Genomic DNA, 16,953 nt, shown 5'->3' on the forward strand with positions numbered 1-16,953 from the left:
AGTATTAAGTAAACCAAGAGTTTGCGCCTAACGCAAACATATTTTCAAACACGAATTTTCAGAAACAAATATAGAATTATGTTTTATTTTTGGCTCCTGTCCACCTACCCGGACACCTTCAAAATCACTTTTTTCCAGCGACTTTTTTCATTACATCACATCCAAAAGAGGAAAGAGCAGAGTGGAGGAGAGACAGGAGGCGGAGATCAAAGAAAACCGTGACCAACGGAACTGACGTCACTGGCATAATGTAAACTGTTGAGATGATCCATGGTAACAGACTCAGTGCAGCAACCGCTCGCACAGACACACTCACAGGATCCGACAGAAATGCCTCGAACCTGGATCGCACCTGCACCGGCTCTTGCATCCTACAGACGAGCGGCGATCGGACTCGTGTCAGACGCGCCGTCTGCCTATTAAACGCGACGCACCTGTCAGGAATCCAAAACATTTGATGTATTCCTCCAGTTAAATGTACTGCCAATTCACAAGAAGCAAGGAAACCGACGAAATGTGTGGTTAATCTGTCTCTCATCTCAACGCTTTCGCTTATTTCTAACAGACTACAGTAGGAGCAGATGATTTTAATCCGGATGAAATAATGACTCTTGTGGATTAACGCCTTCATTGTCACTCTATTTTTTGCTTTATCTGGATCGAAGGATCATCTGCCTTTGCCATTTGCCATTACAGTCTTTATATTACAGCCATAGTAATATAATATCGTGAAGATGGCGACTGGAGCGGGCTGGCAGCATTACTACAACCCCGCTGGCAGCGCTTCGACGGGGAAATACAACAGCACCTCCACTTCAACATCCACCAGCACGTCCTTCCCGTCCGGTTTAACCCTCGAATACACGCAGGACCTCCACCTGAAGATGAGCAAGAAGATAGCACAGCTGACCAAGGTAATTTTGTGCGCGTTTTGGGGATGCGTAATGCCATGTGTGTTGTTCGCAGGTTGAGCGATGCGCATTGAAAGTGCCGGAGACCCCCATCCAAATGACAACAGGCTTGGCCTTCAGTCTGGATTAACCCTAGAATGCATAAATGGGCTCAAAATGTCCAGATATGGTGAACTATTTGATTAAGAAACACATTTGATTTCTAGATATTCCATTTATTTCTCAAAACTGTAGAATGAGAGTCTCACCAAAATCATTATAGTTCTAATTTACAGTTGCTACAGGTTCAGAAAATATATCAAAATTATTTTGTGAATAATATTTAATATCAATAATCATATTTAATTCCTTGAAATGACAGTTATTGCTACTCAGATGTTGTTTATGTCTGTCTAATGTTTTATGTTATAAAGGAGTTTTATATTACTACTAGCGTTTATAAAAGGAACAATATGTACTCAAATATTTTTTGTCTGTAATGGTTTGATATATACATATAGACAAACATATATTTTTCCTATGGGCAGGACCGTGCAGGAAAAGCATCCAACAAGTATGCAGCATGTGAACTCCTTAAATACTGCTTATAAAGCAACTCTGGGTGCATCTCATGAGATTGGAAAAGAGAAGCCCGTCCTACAGTTTATGTTTTGTTATTTTTCGGATAATTCCCATTTCATTGGTCTCGCTCCCTCAAAAGGAAGCAGAGCAAAATCTGCCCAAAAGCCGTCTGGTGAGAGATGTGCTGGTCCTGTCTGTAAGGATCATATCCACATAATCTGCAAAGCCTTCTAGGCACGTTTGTATTTGACATAATCACACATTAGTTGAATATTATTTTTATTGTACATGTATATGGAAAGTGAACAAATTAACATGATTGAAATATTTATGCATATACATTCTTTATTTTTTTAATTATGCAGAATCCAGTACGGCTTATTTTGACCCCTTTATGCATTCATGAAGGGTTTTGGGACATGCATTCTTGGGTTAAAACTTGCTTAAAGTTGATTTTTGTATGCTTAATACCATCATACCATAGTTGTTTTTAATTCAGTGCTAATAATTCTGGCCTCTACAACACTGATCATCCTCCATCCTCAGATTGATCGCTGTGGAAATATTGAGTAAATTGAAAGATCTATAGCATATATAGCATACTTTCTCTGCTGGTGTAGTAAGAATCTATATACGGTAAGCATGCCTTTTAATATTCGAGTTTGGCTTTTTTGGTATAGGGTTGGTGGCAGATCATCCTGATACTTTCATTTACATTATCATTTGTATGTTACATCTGTGGTTTAATCTGTGAATATTATCAACACCTGCTGTTTTGTATGATCCTCTTAGCCCTGACTGAGAAATGGGAATGGCATGTTTCCCAAGCCTGCGTCAGCTATTAATTTTCAGGTATTAGATCCATTCAGGGTTCCCACGGTCATGGACAACCTGGAAATATCAGAGTTGAGTTTTGCAGCCCTGGGAAAGGTATTGCAATTCCTATAGTGAATATGCATTTTTCTCTAAAATACCTTATCAGCTAGATATTATATGATAATGACCTGATCTCCATAAGTGTCTGCTTTGAAGTCTTGAATTTTTGATGAATCAAATAAAATATCTTCACATACCCAAAAGCTGCTATTCTGTGTAAAGTTCATTATTTTTTATCATGAGCCAGTTGCTCTTTTGTGTTGGTTAATTTGTAATGAATGGTCAAAATGATTCACAGAATGGACAGAATGATTCATTAGTGAATCTGTCTTGAATAATTTGTTAGTGTAATGACTGGTTCGCTACAAGTGATTGCTTGGAAGATTGAAGAAATATAATATTTTCATGTACTCAAAGCCTCTATTCTGTGAAAGGTTGTTGATTATATTGTCTTGTAAAAAAGCATTGTTCTGGCAGTCCTTGATCTGTGCTTGTTGCCTAACCGTTAGTAAAGATACTGGATCAGGAATACAAAGTGAGTGACGAAATACATATTGAACCTTAAATGTGTGCAACCATTCATATTCCATAATCTATAAAATGATTTAACTCAGTCACTGCCTCAGGCAGATCTGTTGGTTTATGATTGCTGTTCTTGCGCATGCACACTGAAGTTCATTCATCCTTAGGGAGCTCGGGCTGTGCCTCATAAATGAGATTACAATGCTTTGGCTGAGTATTGATGTACCTGTCAGACTATCATTAAACATGGACACCTGGGTCATTGCTTTTAAAGGACGTGCGAAGCACGAGGAAATGATGTGTCATCAAAAAAGTGTGCAGAGGATTTTGTAATTTATCTTATTTCTGTCACATTACAATTTTTAGTGCTTTGTACTGCTAAGCACATTTATACCTCATTGTTGATTTGCAATTTAAATTGTTAATGCTTTTCTTGCAAATGTTTTGCGTTCTCCCAATAAACTTTGCATTTGCTTGCAAAATGCTTGCATTTCCCCAAGAAACTTTGCGTTCACTCGCAAAATGTATGCGCTTCCCTGAGAAACTTTGGGTTCGCTCACAAAATGTATGCGCTTCCCTGAGAAACTTTGGGTTCGCTCACAAAATGTTTGCGTTCCCCTGAGAAACTTTCTGTTCACTCTCTAAATGTTTGCGTTCCCCTGAGAAACTTTCTGTTCACTCTCTAAATGTTTGCGTTCCCCTGAGAAACTTTCTGTTCACTCGCTAAATGTTTGCGTTCCCCTGAGAAACTTTCCGTTCACTCGCTAAATGTTTGCGTTCCCCTGAGAAATTTTCCGTTCACTCGCTAAATGTTTGCGTTCCCCTAAGAAACTTTCTGTTCACTCGCTAAATGTTTGCGTTCCCTTGAGAAAACTTTCTGTTCACTCGTTAAATGTTTGCGTTCCCTTGAGAAAACTTTCTTCACTCGCTAAATGTTTGCGTTCCCCTGAGAAACTTTCCGTTCACTCGCTAAATGTTTGCGTTCCCCTGAGAAACTTTCTGTTCACTCGCTAAATGTTTGCGTTCCCCTGAGAAACTTTCTGTTCACTCGCTAAATGTTTGCGTTCCCCTGAGAAACTTTCTGTTCACTCGCTAAATGTTTGCGTTCCCCTGAGAAACTTTCTGTTCACTCGCTAAATGTTTGCGTTCCCCTGAGAAACTTTCTGTTCACTCGCTAAATGTTTGCGTTCCCCTGAGAAACTTTCTGTTCACTCGCTAAATGTTTGCGTTCCCCTGAGAAACTTTCTGTTCACTCGCTAAATGTTTGCGTTCCCCTGAGAAACTTTCTGTTCACTCGCTAAATGTTTGCGTTCCCCTGAGAAACTTTCTGTTCACTCGCTAAATGTTTGCGTTCCCCTGAGAAACTTTCTGTTCACTCGCTAAATGTTTGCGTTCCCTTGAGAAAACTTTCTGTTCACTCGCTAAATGTTTGCGTTCCCCTGAGAAACTTTCCGTTCACTCGCTAAATGTTTGCGTTCCCCTGAGAAACTTTCCGTTCACTCGCTAAATGTTTGCGTTCCCCTGAGAAACTTTCTGTTCACTCGCTAAATGTTTGCGTTCCCTTGAGAAAACTTTCTGTTCACTCGCTAAATGTTTGCGTTCCCCTGAGAAACTTTCCGTTCACTCGCTAAATGTTTGCGTTCCCCTGAGAAACTTTCCGTTCACTCGCTAAATGTTTGCGTTCCCCTGAGAAACTTTCTGTTCACTCGCTAAATGTTTGCGTTCCCCTGAGAAACTTTCCGTTCACTCGCTAAATGTTTGCGTTCCCCTGAGAAACTTTCCGTTCACTCGCTAAATGTTTGCGTTCCCCTGAGAAACTTTCTGTTCACTCGCTAAATGTTTGCATTCCCCTGAAAAACATTGCATTTGCTCCCAAAAATGGTTTGCGTTTCCCTGAGAAACTTTGTGTTCACTCCCAAAATGTTTGCATTTCCCTGAGAAAATTTGGGTTTGCTCACAAAATGGTTTGCGTTCCCCTGAGAAACTTTCTGTTCACTCGCAAAATGTTTGCATTCCCCTGAAAATCTTTGCATTTGCTCCCAAAAATATTTTTTTTCCCTGAGAAACTTTGCGTTCCCCTAAGAAACTTTCTGTTCACTCGCTAAATGTTTGCGTTCCCCTGAGAAACTTTCTGTTCACTCGCTAAATGTTTGCGTTCCCTTGAGAAAACTTTCTGTTCACTCGCTAAATGTTTGCGTTCCCTTGAGAAAACTTTCTTCACTCGCTAAATGTTTGCGTTCCCATGAGAAACTTTCCGTTCACTCTCTAAATGTTTGCGTTCCCCTGAGAAACTTTCTGTTCACTCGCTAAATGTTTGCGTTCCCCTGAGAAACTTTCTGTTCACTCGCTAAATGTTTGCGTTCCCCTGAGAAACTTTCTGTTCACTCGCTAAATGTTTGCGTTCCCTTGAGAAAACTTTCTGTTCACTCGCTAAATGTTTGCGTTCCCCTGAGAAATTTTCCGTTCACTCGCTAAATGTTTGCGTTCCCCTGAGAAACTTTCCGTTCACTCGCTAAATGTTTGCGTTCCCCTGAGAAACTTTCTGTTCACTTGCTAAATGTTTGCGTTCCCCTGAGAAACTCTCCGTTCACTCGCAAAATGTTTGCGTTCCCTTGAGAAAACTTTCTGTTCACTCGCTAAATGTTTGCGTTCCTTTGGGAAAACTTTCTGTTCACTCGCTAAATGTTTGCCTTCCCTTGAGAAAACTTTCTGTTCACTCGCAAAATGTTTGCGTTCCCTTGAGAAAACTTTCTGTTCACTCGCTAAATGTTTGCGTTTCCCTGAGAAACTTTCTGTTCACTCGCTAAATGTTTGCATTCCCCTGAAAAACTTTGCATTTGCTCCCAAAAATGGTTTGCGTTTCCCTGAGAAACTTTGTGTTCACTCCCAAAATGTTTGCATTTCCCTGAGAAAATTTGGGTTTGCTCACAAAATGGTTTGCGTTTCCCTGAGAAACTTTCTGTTCACTCGCAAAATGTTTGCGTTCCCTTGAGAAAACTTTCTGTTCTCTCGCTAAATGTTTGCGTTCCCCTGAGAAACTTTCTGTTCACTCGCAAAATTTTTGCATTCCCCTGAAAAACTTTGCATTTGCTCCCAAAAATGTTTTGTTTCCCTGAGAAACTTTGTGTTCACTCACAAAATGTTTGCATTTCCCTGAGAAAATTTCCGTTCACTCGCAAAATGTTTGCGTTCCCCTGAGAAACTTTCCCTTCACTCGCAAAATGTTTGCGTTCCCCTGAGAAACTTTCCCTTCACTCGCTAAACGTTTTTGTTTTTCACTGAGAAACTTTCTGTTCACACGCTAAATGTTTGCGTTCCCCTGAGAAACTTTACGTTCACTCGCTAAATGTTTTTGTTTTTCCCTGAGAAACGCAAAGGTAAGGAACGCAAAGGTTTTGTGAGCGAATGCAAAGTTTCTCGGGGGAATGCAAACATTTCGTGTGTGAACGGAAAGTTTCTCAGTGAAAAACAAAAACGTTTAGCGAGTGAACGGAAAGTTTCTCAGGGGAACGCAAACATTTAGCGTGTGAACGGAAAGTCTCTCAGGGGAACGCAAACATATATTTTTTTCCTCCCATCCCATATTTTTTCCACCACCATGTCACTTTAGGGGCTCCATAGAACTGAAAATGACAATGCAGTATATAGTTCACCCAAAAATGAAAAACGTGTTCTTATCTACTCACATTCATGCCGTTCCAAAGCTGACTTTCTTTCTGTATTTATTTTCTTTCAAAATATTTTTTGCCCATAAAATCTAAGTCAAAAGGGTCCAGTGTTGAGTCCTTGACTTCTTTTGTGTTTTGAGTAAGAAAGAAAGTAACAAATCATTGTTATTTAAGGATAATTGAGATACTTTTTTTTAATAATTTTTCCATTTATATGTGATTTTTTTCCATATTCATTTTAGTTTAAGGTTTTAGTAATTTTGTTGTGTGGATTTGGCATAACAGCAAATGTGTTTCTGAAGTTTTATGCAGTTGGTTTGGGCAGAGCTGTAATGAGGTCCCAAGATCCTGACTACACAGTTTTAAGAGAAGCTTTTTCATTTTTATTTTTTGAACATTTTTTACTTTTCATAGTTAAGTGTATTGTTAGTGCATTAGTACTTTGTCAGCCCCTTTCTCATGTGGCGCTCATGTTGAAAATTACAATTTCAAATTTCAATCAATTTGATTCCTTGCCTCTGTTGCCTCTGTCTCTCCACTTGGTATCCACACCTCCCAGTCTCCAGATGGGCCCATTCTGGGTCTCACAGCCTCCTGATGGGTATCAATAAACTCCAGAAGCATCACATTGCTATTCAATTACCTCCCACAGGTCGTTTGTGCGAAAACATTTGATGCTTCTCACACAAATTCTTGTTCAGTAGCTGGCCTTCAGAGCTTTTTATATCTAATTATCATCTTTACTGCAGCTGTTGAAGCAGTTTAAGTCAGTCTTTACTGTCTTTCTTACTGGCTGTTCAATCTTTTTGTTCTACACTTTAGGAGACTGTAAATGACCTTCTGGTCTTTTTACAAAAGTTGGCATTTTTGTCATACTTTAAAATTAGATTTTGATGACCCATGTATATACACTTGAGTGAATTTTCAAGATGTATCCTAAAAATTGCATTTTGGTTAATATTTTACTGCCCTGATAAAGCTATTCCGCAAGACAACATAACTAATTGTTTATTTTTTATATTTTAATAAATTTTTGCAAGGAGACAAAAGGGGTTTGGAAACATATTCACTCAAATGTATATGATTTTAATGCACATATTTATACAGATGGGCCATATAAAAATATAAGTATTCATTGCCACCATCAAAAATGGCTATAATAGTACTTGGAAGAAATTTTCCTCTATCTACTATTATAATAATTTCATAGCAATACAACTATCAAAACCAGTAACATTTTCTAATGAAACTAGCTGTGAAAAATGTTGCCCTAAGTGAGGATTTTTAATTAAGCTGCTATGCAGACTCTTATCGAATTTTCTGTATTATTAGAGTATTATGCAGCCACTGAAATTCAATAAATCTAAGAAATACATAAAGTGGCTATGATTTGCCAGTTGAGACAAAAGTAGTACAAGCTAGGCTTTATCATCTGCATATATATTGCGTCAAAACCATTACTGCGATGTATTTTTGTATGTTATGTAACATAATTACATTATATTCACACTGAAGCTTATGCAAGATTGAAGGCCACGTTGTAGTCTAAAGTATGACTGAGTTGCCATAAGGGTTCATAAATAGGTCATTCTCTTTTAATTCACCAAGTGTTTCGGTTTCCTATAATGTTGCATTTCACCTTGTCTTGAGAGATAAGACTTTAATTAATTCAATTGACAACATTAGCATTTGATTGTTGGGGGTCATATAGCGGCAGGTGCTTAAGTTCCATGTGGCTTGACATGTGAAGTCAGTTGTAACCTCAATGTTTGAATCATAGCATGAGAGGAGGATGTGCGTGTGTCATAATCCAGGGGTTAATATGATTCTTGCGCAGGCCGCATGGCAGATGGTGGAAGCCCAGGGCACAGAGACTTAGGTGCAATAGTGAATGTGAGGACTACTAACAATGTTTCCTTAAGGGCACAGCTTGCTTACTCTGATAACACAGAGAAATGGCACTGCATGCTTACAGTAGCTTATAAAACACTAAGCGGCCTTGTTGTGAAATTGTAACTTTATTACTGTGTTAATTCCGTATCCCACTATAAGGTAGAAAGCCAGTACCAGAGACTTTTTGAATGTATATTTTATTAGTTAGTCAGAGTCAGCATACAGCATACATAATTACTACCTCCATTTAGGCAAAAATGGAGACAAAAATGAATAATATCCACATCTAAATAAGTTTATATGCACTTTAAACTTGATTTAATGTATGTATTAATGTAATGTATGTTTGAGGAAGGAATCGGTACATATAATGACCATTTAACACACCAATATGCTTATTCTTTCTGAAAATATATATATATATATCTATATTTTTTTTTTCTTGGAATCCCATTTCCTGAAAGTTTAACCTTTTGGATGTAGAATACCATTCTTCTAATCTAGTAGCTTGTTATATCCAATTTGAGGAGGAAATGAAATTAAATGAGCCAGCCATAATTCAGCAAATATTAATCTTCACTGCAGTTTTTAGATTTCCACAATGTCTGGTCTTACCTCATTAAGATAAGCATGTACCTTATGGACAAAATTCATTGAAAACTGTCATATTAGTAAAAATGTGAATATGTCATAGGCCTAATCAGATTGAGGGCTACTTGACAATATAACCATCCATCCATCCATCCATCCATCCATCCATCCATCCATCCATCCATCCATCCATCCATCCATCCATCCATCCATCCATCCATCCATCCATCCATCCATCCATCCATCCATCCATCTCTCTGCATTTTTGATTTTCAAAAAAACAAAAAAATCACTTAGTATGATTTATAAGCTGTTTTCCTCAACACAAGGTGTCCCCTCAAGGTGAATGTACATAAATTGAGTGCCTGATGAAAATAATTCAAGTTTAGAATTATATTTATATTATATATAATTATATAATACATTATTATTTATTAAAATACATTTAATTATATTTATAATATTTTATTCATATACTAATAATATTCATTTTGTAGCCATTGTATTAAAATATTTGACTATTCAATGCCACAATTCATCAGAATTTATTGCACATATTTTTAGATGTAAAACTGACACATTCCCCCACTGCAAATTCAGAAAAATACATTTAAATTAATATAAATAATATGTTGTTATTAAGACAGATGCTTTAGTTGGATAGTTTAGTATCATACAAAGCATCTGTTGTGTGGTCAGAATAACTAGAGATGATTTGTGAGTATTAGGCACAGACAAATACATAGGTACACTTTGGAAATGGGTGTTTCACACCCCTTTGATGAGAACTCAGACCCATCATGTGGTCACAGCGCAGGTCAGAACACACAGAACATTAAAGCTATGTTCACTCACGTGTGATAAGACAATTCTCTCCCTCGCGCACTTCCATTCATGTCGGCCGATATAATCGTTCAATATAATCCACTAAAAGCATGGATCTTTTAACCTGTATCTGCATCATTTAGCAACCTCATTGCAATATTAAAACATATATATATACTGTTAAATTGATGGTAAAAAACTATCTGCAGTTGCCAGAAATTCACCGTAAAAAAAATACAGTGATAGTGTTTCCAATATTACTGGGTGCCTGTAATTTACAACTTATAACCATATATTTCGTTAAGAGATATAATGTTAATATACTTTAACTACCAAAATCTTTTGGGGGCGGAGCTATCAAGATCGTTTTTGTTTTGGTGATTTCAAAGATCAACAGCGTTTCTCAGAAATCACCTACTGCACCTTTAAATTACTGATAGCCACCACGATAATATAGGTGGCACAATAGAAAGACACATGTTGAATCAGATTTCATTGGAAGCAGCCTGTTCATAAAACATATGACTTATTTGTCCATATGCAGATAAAATCATTTGCAGTCTGCATGTTTGGTTGTTTGTCAAATGGATGCACCCAATGCATGCACATATACACACAGATACACCATTCAATTTTTATTAAAATAGGGATTCAGCACATTCAGAAGTGACATTGTCCTACTTGTACAACATAAAAAAAGGCATTAGCAAGATGATATCAAAAAAATCTGCAAGAGCAATAGACTCTGTGGATTTTATTTCTGTGCTGGAAAAGGTCTGGGGGATAAAGATGCTGTGTATGCATTACTGTAGCAGGTCAGTGCTGACACGAGAGGAAGGCTATGCTCCCTGAAGCTCAGTGTTGTTGGAGCCCTGCGGCGGTCTTCTCTGCCCGGCCCCTTCTGTCATCACCCTCATTGGGATAAACAGTCACCAAAAACAGTCGAGCAGGGCGGTGAAAACTTGAGATAAAAGAATGTTTTCATCTTTTCACTTCTGGCAGTGAATTTTTGTTTTGTGCTCTTTATACCATAGAAAAAAATGTTGTTGTGTGGAGTTTTGTTGAGGGTTCTGTGAGGCTTCTCTCACCTCAGTCAGACCCCCGACTGATCGGCAAGGCCCAGTGGACTGAAGACTTCACTTTTCATTCATCTGAGCCGTCTGACAGATTTCCTCTCTTTCTTTTTACACTCTTTCCCTGTGCTTATAGCAAGTGTTGGCAGTGGTAGAAATTTCCCAGTTATAGGATGTGAGGAACCCAATATGGCTTGTCCTTTCACATCAGAAGGTGCTAATAATTGTTGACTTCAAGACCTCACACTTTCAGATCATTAACCGCCTCCATCTTTCTCTCTCTTGTGCTGTCTTTTTATCAGTAGCCACATACATGTTCAGTTTGGGGTTGATAACATTTTTCAATGGGGTTTTTGTAAAGACATTTTTTACAAAAGCCCTACTTTAATTACTCAAATTCATGTTGTTCCAAACTCGTAAGACCTTTGTTCATCTTCAGAACACAAATTAAGATATTTTTGATGAAATCTAAGAAGAGTTTTTTTTTATCCCCCATAGAAAGCAACGCTATTGCCGTCATTCAAGGTCCAGAAAAGTGGTAAAGACATTGTTAAAATAGTCAAAATGCTGGATCAGTATTGGTCAGATCCTGTGTCAGCTTCGTACACATATGTAGTGCTGCTCACATGAACAGCGTTGGTCAAAACTGAGCACTGAACTTCAACAACAAAGGAGAATAACAAGGGAGAGACAAATTTGTTGAATAAAGTCGTTATTTTTGTTTTGTTTTCGCACACAAAAAGTATTCTCGTCGCCTCATAACATTAAGGACTATTTTAACAATGTTTTTACTAATTTTCTGAACCTTAAATGACGGTAATTACATTTCTTTTTATGGAGGATAGAAAAAAAAAAACTCTTGGGTCCCTATTTTAACGATCTAAACGCAAAGTGTGAAGCGCACGGCGCAGGTGCACTCAGGGCGTGTCCAAATCTACTTTTGCTATTTTGACAACGGAAAAACGGTCCGTGCGCCGGGGCGCATTTTTGAAATGGGTTATCCCTATTCTCTTATTGAGTAATGGGCGTAACGTTCAATAAACCAATCAGAGTGTCATCTCCCATTCCCTTTAAGAGCGAGATGCGCTCGCGCCATGGCGGATTGCTATTTACATGGCGAAATTTGTTGGCGGAAAAGCTGAACGCTTTTCAAGCGAAGAAACCGATCTGCTCGTGCGCAAAGTTAAAGCGGGCTTGCAAATGCAGGCTTTCAAATAGCTCCGCGCGATGAGTCAGTTAATATATATGTGTGTATATTGGCACGATTGTTCAATTAATTAGCCAATTTCGTTCATCGTTCAGTAGTAATAGGCTGAATTGAAAATAGGTAGCCTAATTCTAATACACGCAATGACTATTCATCATTACATTTTTATATTTATGTAGCCTACAAAATAATATTCTTTTACACTGTAATCCTTTTGTTTTTAATATTTGGCATGTTTGTGTGATGCGCATCCCTGTATGTAATAAGCAAAGTCAACGCGCACTGTGGACGCGCCCAGAGTCGCTGTTTCTACCAACGCGCTAAAACAAAAAAATATTGCGCCATTGTCTTTAGACTTTAGACCAGGTTTGAGTTGGTCTATGGCGCAGTCTATTTTCAGCTCCTTAAAATAGCAATGCGCCGGCAATGCGCCTGAACACACCTCTTTTTTAGAACAGCACGCCCATGGGCGCACTAACTGGCGCAAATGCATTTACTAATTTGAGGACGTGGCGCTGAACGGGAAAACGCGAACGGCGCCGGACGCAAACTGGCAAACACACTTGCGCTGCGCCTTGCGTCGCATTGCGCCGGGTGTATTATAGGTCCCTTGGATTTCATCAAAAATATCTTAATTTGTGTTCTTAAGATGAACGAAGGTCTTACGGGTTTAATGACAGAAATTTCATTTATGGGTTAATTAACCCTTTAAAACTTTTCCATGGCTGACTTTTAGTGCATAGTAGAAAGTGGCAAATTGAGATGCAGCCCACGGTTTCCTGCAGAGCTCATATCCTGAGCTCATTACTGAATCTGAGTTTCAGCCGTTTTGACCTAGGGCAATTTTTTTAAGTCTACCTCCGCACTGCTACTGTAGAGGACACACAGTTGCATGCGTTCATGCATGCCGTGGGTCAGCCGAGTGCAGGTTTGACCTAGACCTTGACTTCCTTCACTTTCTCCTGTGGCCAGCTGAGCAAAGGTCATACCTGTGTGAACTGAAGCAAAGAATCTTCTCAAACTCTGGCTCTGCTCTGTGTTGATAAAGCTCTCCCACTCGCTATTATTTCATTTGGCCTCTGAGATGACTTCTCCCCATTCACTCGAATCAGCTTCTAGCAGGCAATCAACGTTCCAGTGCTATCGTTTTTCTGAATCGGCTAAGCCTTCAAGGTAAACGCGCAATCAATGATAAGAAGCTCATTCACTTTCCCCAGTGAAGCCCCCTCACACATTTTACTGATAGGCTCTGAGTGAGCTCTGATGAATTGAGGCTATTTTTAGCCAGATGCCAAGTTGAAGTCTGTTAAATAGCATTGTGTTGTCATCAAGAGATTCGCAAAGAATTAAACTATTCCAGTTCTGCTACCTGTTAACGATTCTGTTTTCTTATGGTTCCATGACTGATTATTTTAGTACTGTTGTGAGAGAAATTTGGAAAGAAATGCAATTACATCTTCGCATGATGAGATCATTTTAAAAATGTAAATAATAAATACATATTTTAAAACAATTGTTTTCATTTACACACACTTTCTAATGAGTTTTCATTGTCTTTATAGAGATGGCATAAATGCAATCCAATAACAAAAATGTGGTGACATTTCATTTTCATTTTAATTTAATTTAATATAATAATATAGAGATGTTGTTTAATGAACAACTATTTTATATCTTGCAAGCCTTAAAGTCACCATGAAATCAAAATTGACAATTATTTTATTTATATGGAATATTAACAGTATTTATTATAAATGATTCATCCCTGCACATCATTATTTTTTTTTTAAGCCATGTTGTTTGGTACAATAAAAGAAACTGTTCTGAAGAGTCATTTAAGGTGATTGTACAACGGTATGTGTTTGATTTACTAAAATAATCCGACTTATAAGATTCATTTGCAAGGGAATCGGATTAAACTGATAGCATTGTAATGTTTTGATTTACAAAAAAGGACTTAAAGTCTAACTTTTGAAATGGGACTAAAAAGAACCGATTAGATAAGAGTCATTGGTTTGAAAATCTGAATGCACTGGTCACACTGTTTTGATTCACTAAAATGAACCGACTCATAAGACTCATTTGCTCAGCAATTGGACTAAACTGCTGTATGATTTTAATTTACTGAAAATAACCAACTCAAAAGAATCATACATCCAAGAATCATTTGTTCAGTAATTGGACTCCACTGGTTGTGCTCTGCAGTTTTGATTTACTAGATGAAAAAAGTTTGTCAAGACAAACTTTAAGTTGGCTTGAAAAAGCCGGCCCAGAAAGTTTGAAGCAGTTTTAAAAGTTTTCAGTTTGAAAGTTTTCAGTTTTAGTTTAGTAGATAGATAGATAGATAGATAGATAGATAGATAGATAGATAGATAGATAGATAGATAGATAGATAGATAGATAGATAGATAGATAGATAGATAGATAGATAGATAGATAGATAGATAGATATCGGTTGCAAGGGTACTAGGGGTGGTTGCTAAGGTGTTGCTATGTGGTTGCTAGGGTACTCTGGGTGGTTGCTAGGGTGTTGCTATGCTGTTGCTAGGGTACTCAGGCTGGTTTCTAGGATGTTGCCAGGGTGATTTGTGTGGTTGCTAGGCAGTTGCCAAGGTGTTCTGGGTGGTTGCTATGTGGTTTCTATGTTGTTCTGGGTGGTTGCTATGAGATAGATAGATAGATAGATAGATAGATAGATAGATAGATAGATAGATAGATAGATAGATAGATAGATAGATAGATAGATAGATAGATAGATAGATAGATAGATAGATAGATAGATAGATAGATAGATAGATAGATAGATAGATAGATAGATAGATAGATAGATAGATAGATGAGTTTGGAGTTTGTAGAGTTAAAGCTCTAGGAGGAGTTGGAGTCAGAAATTTTAGTCTCAGAAGAAAATAGCATTACAGTAAGTTGGCTTTCTCAAGCCAACTCAGTTAATGGACAGAGATTGTTTTGGCTTTACAGCACCTCTAGAAAAAATATTATTGAGCTAAAGTAGCTTTTTAATTGAATCACTTCCATTGTAAAAATCATTAATAATTATTAATTCAGGGGCCACTTAAATGAAAACTTTTTAACTGAAAACAGAAAACCTTTAATGCGTTCTTGCTGTTCATTTACTTGTATAGTCTATAGATTTCCACGTTTGAATGTGTATGTGCGCAGACACTTAGTCTTTTTTTAAAAAGTTACATTGACAAATGACTTGTCTGGCCCGCATAATACAGAATTATTAGTTGTTTCTGCGGATCCATGCGAAATCATTTTGATAATGCTTTATTTATACATGGAAGGAGGCCTTCACAGTGGATAGTTTAGTTGACACTTCAGAGATGCGTTGTCGTCGTGTCTAGATGCAGGTCCTTTATCTCATCTGGATATGGCCTGGATCTGGCAGACTATGGTAAACCTCTGGATAAACAGAGAGAGACTAATATTAGAGTAGACGCCATTCTTCTTATGTTGTAGTGAGTACATGTGTTATGGGAAGTGTTCTCGGTTCTGGCTGACCTAATTTAGGTATGAAGGCATCAAGGCACATTTGAATCCAATGTTAGCTTCCCTTCCTGTCTCCTGAGATACCTTCATCTGATCGTTTTTTAAAGGCAGCATAGATGTATCCTTCCCTTCGTTCCATTTGAGCTAAAGAATAAAGATGGTGCCTAAAAGTTGCAGTTGGTGCTCAGTTTGTGTGTAATTGTTTTTGACCAACATTTCCACTTTTGGTGTAATTTCTAGGGAGAAATTACTATTGTAGTAATTAAATATTCACTTAGTTCTCACTAAAGATCACACTATTTTTGAAATCAGTTTCATGAGTTATCTTCATGCACAAACGCTGCCTTAAAAGTAATTGGCGAGGCAACAATTCAGCTGCCTGAGCTTTTGGGCGCAGCCTGCGTTTGTGCTGCAATCTGTCACAGCATTAGTGAAAAAGTTCTAATAACTGACAGTAAATGGGTTCAGGTGTTTCTAAAAATGTAACCGGTTCTGAATGAGAAGTTCTCTATTCCCAACCAAAGTGGTAAACCTTTCTCACTGCAGTTAGATGCATCTTATGAGTGTACTTGGCATTTGTGTGCACACCTCCAATGCCTTGGAGTTCTCAAAGACCTTACCTTGTTTGACTGACCTATGTCTTGAACTCATTTGCTTTGATAATGTTCCAAGCTAAAAAATAGTGAAAAACTCTTTAGAAGAAGCCTGCTGGAGTTACATGAGACATGGTTAGGAATGCTAATGAGGTGATTAGCCCCTAATATGTGATTGGAAGAGGCGTCCAGCAGTTCCACACTACAGGAGACTCCATTAATTTGAGATTTGAGGAGACAGTTGATTAGTCTGCATATTTTAAATTTTTTATATTTAAAAAAAAAAAAAAATGTCTTTGTTGATTTAATCCCAAGCTAATCACTTCAGTCTATTCATAAAACATTTTTTATGCCAGGGAAGTTTTGGCACATAATGAACAAGGGCATTGCCATAATAATTACCATGTTCTGGAACTCCAGAAAGTTGCATATATTGCTTATGACCATTCACATTTAGCTGATGTCGTTTTATAAGCAGAAGTCCATGGCGTAATGGCCTGCTGAAGATATTGTTATCCTTTCTGCAAGACTAAGTCCCTTTTTTTTAATATAAATTGCATCTTATCAGTGGATCGTTAAAGATTATTTTTGCTTTCCTCAGGTGTTTTGAGGCCGAGCGTAATGAGGCTGACCAGAGAGGAGCAGCAGGTGAATGTTTCAGTGCTATAGTAGGCTCTGCTTAAATGAAGATCCATTGCTTCCACAAGTGAATTTGAGGTTAAA

General features: G+C 37.8%; 1 protein-coding gene across 1 annotated transcript in view; it reads left to right on the forward strand.

Annotated features, from left to right (window-relative positions):
- Positions 1–351: 351 nt before the first annotated feature.
- The window catches only part of fam184ab (family with sequence similarity 184 member Ab), a 161,764-nt gene continuing 145,162 nt past the window's right edge, over positions 352–16,953 (forward strand). Inside the window, exon 1 of the mRNA XM_067383181.1 lies at positions 352–914. Coding sequence (XP_067239282.1) covers positions 735–914 — 180 coding nt within the window. The 5' untranslated portion in view covers positions 352–734. The remainder of the gene's footprint in view (positions 915–16,953) is intronic.

This window comes from Chanodichthys erythropterus, chromosome 4 (genome assembly GCF_024489055.1).
Source record: "Chanodichthys erythropterus isolate Z2021 chromosome 4, ASM2448905v1, whole genome shotgun sequence".
NCBI classification, from domain to species: Eukaryota; Metazoa; Chordata; class Actinopteri; order Cypriniformes; family Xenocyprididae; genus Chanodichthys; species Chanodichthys erythropterus.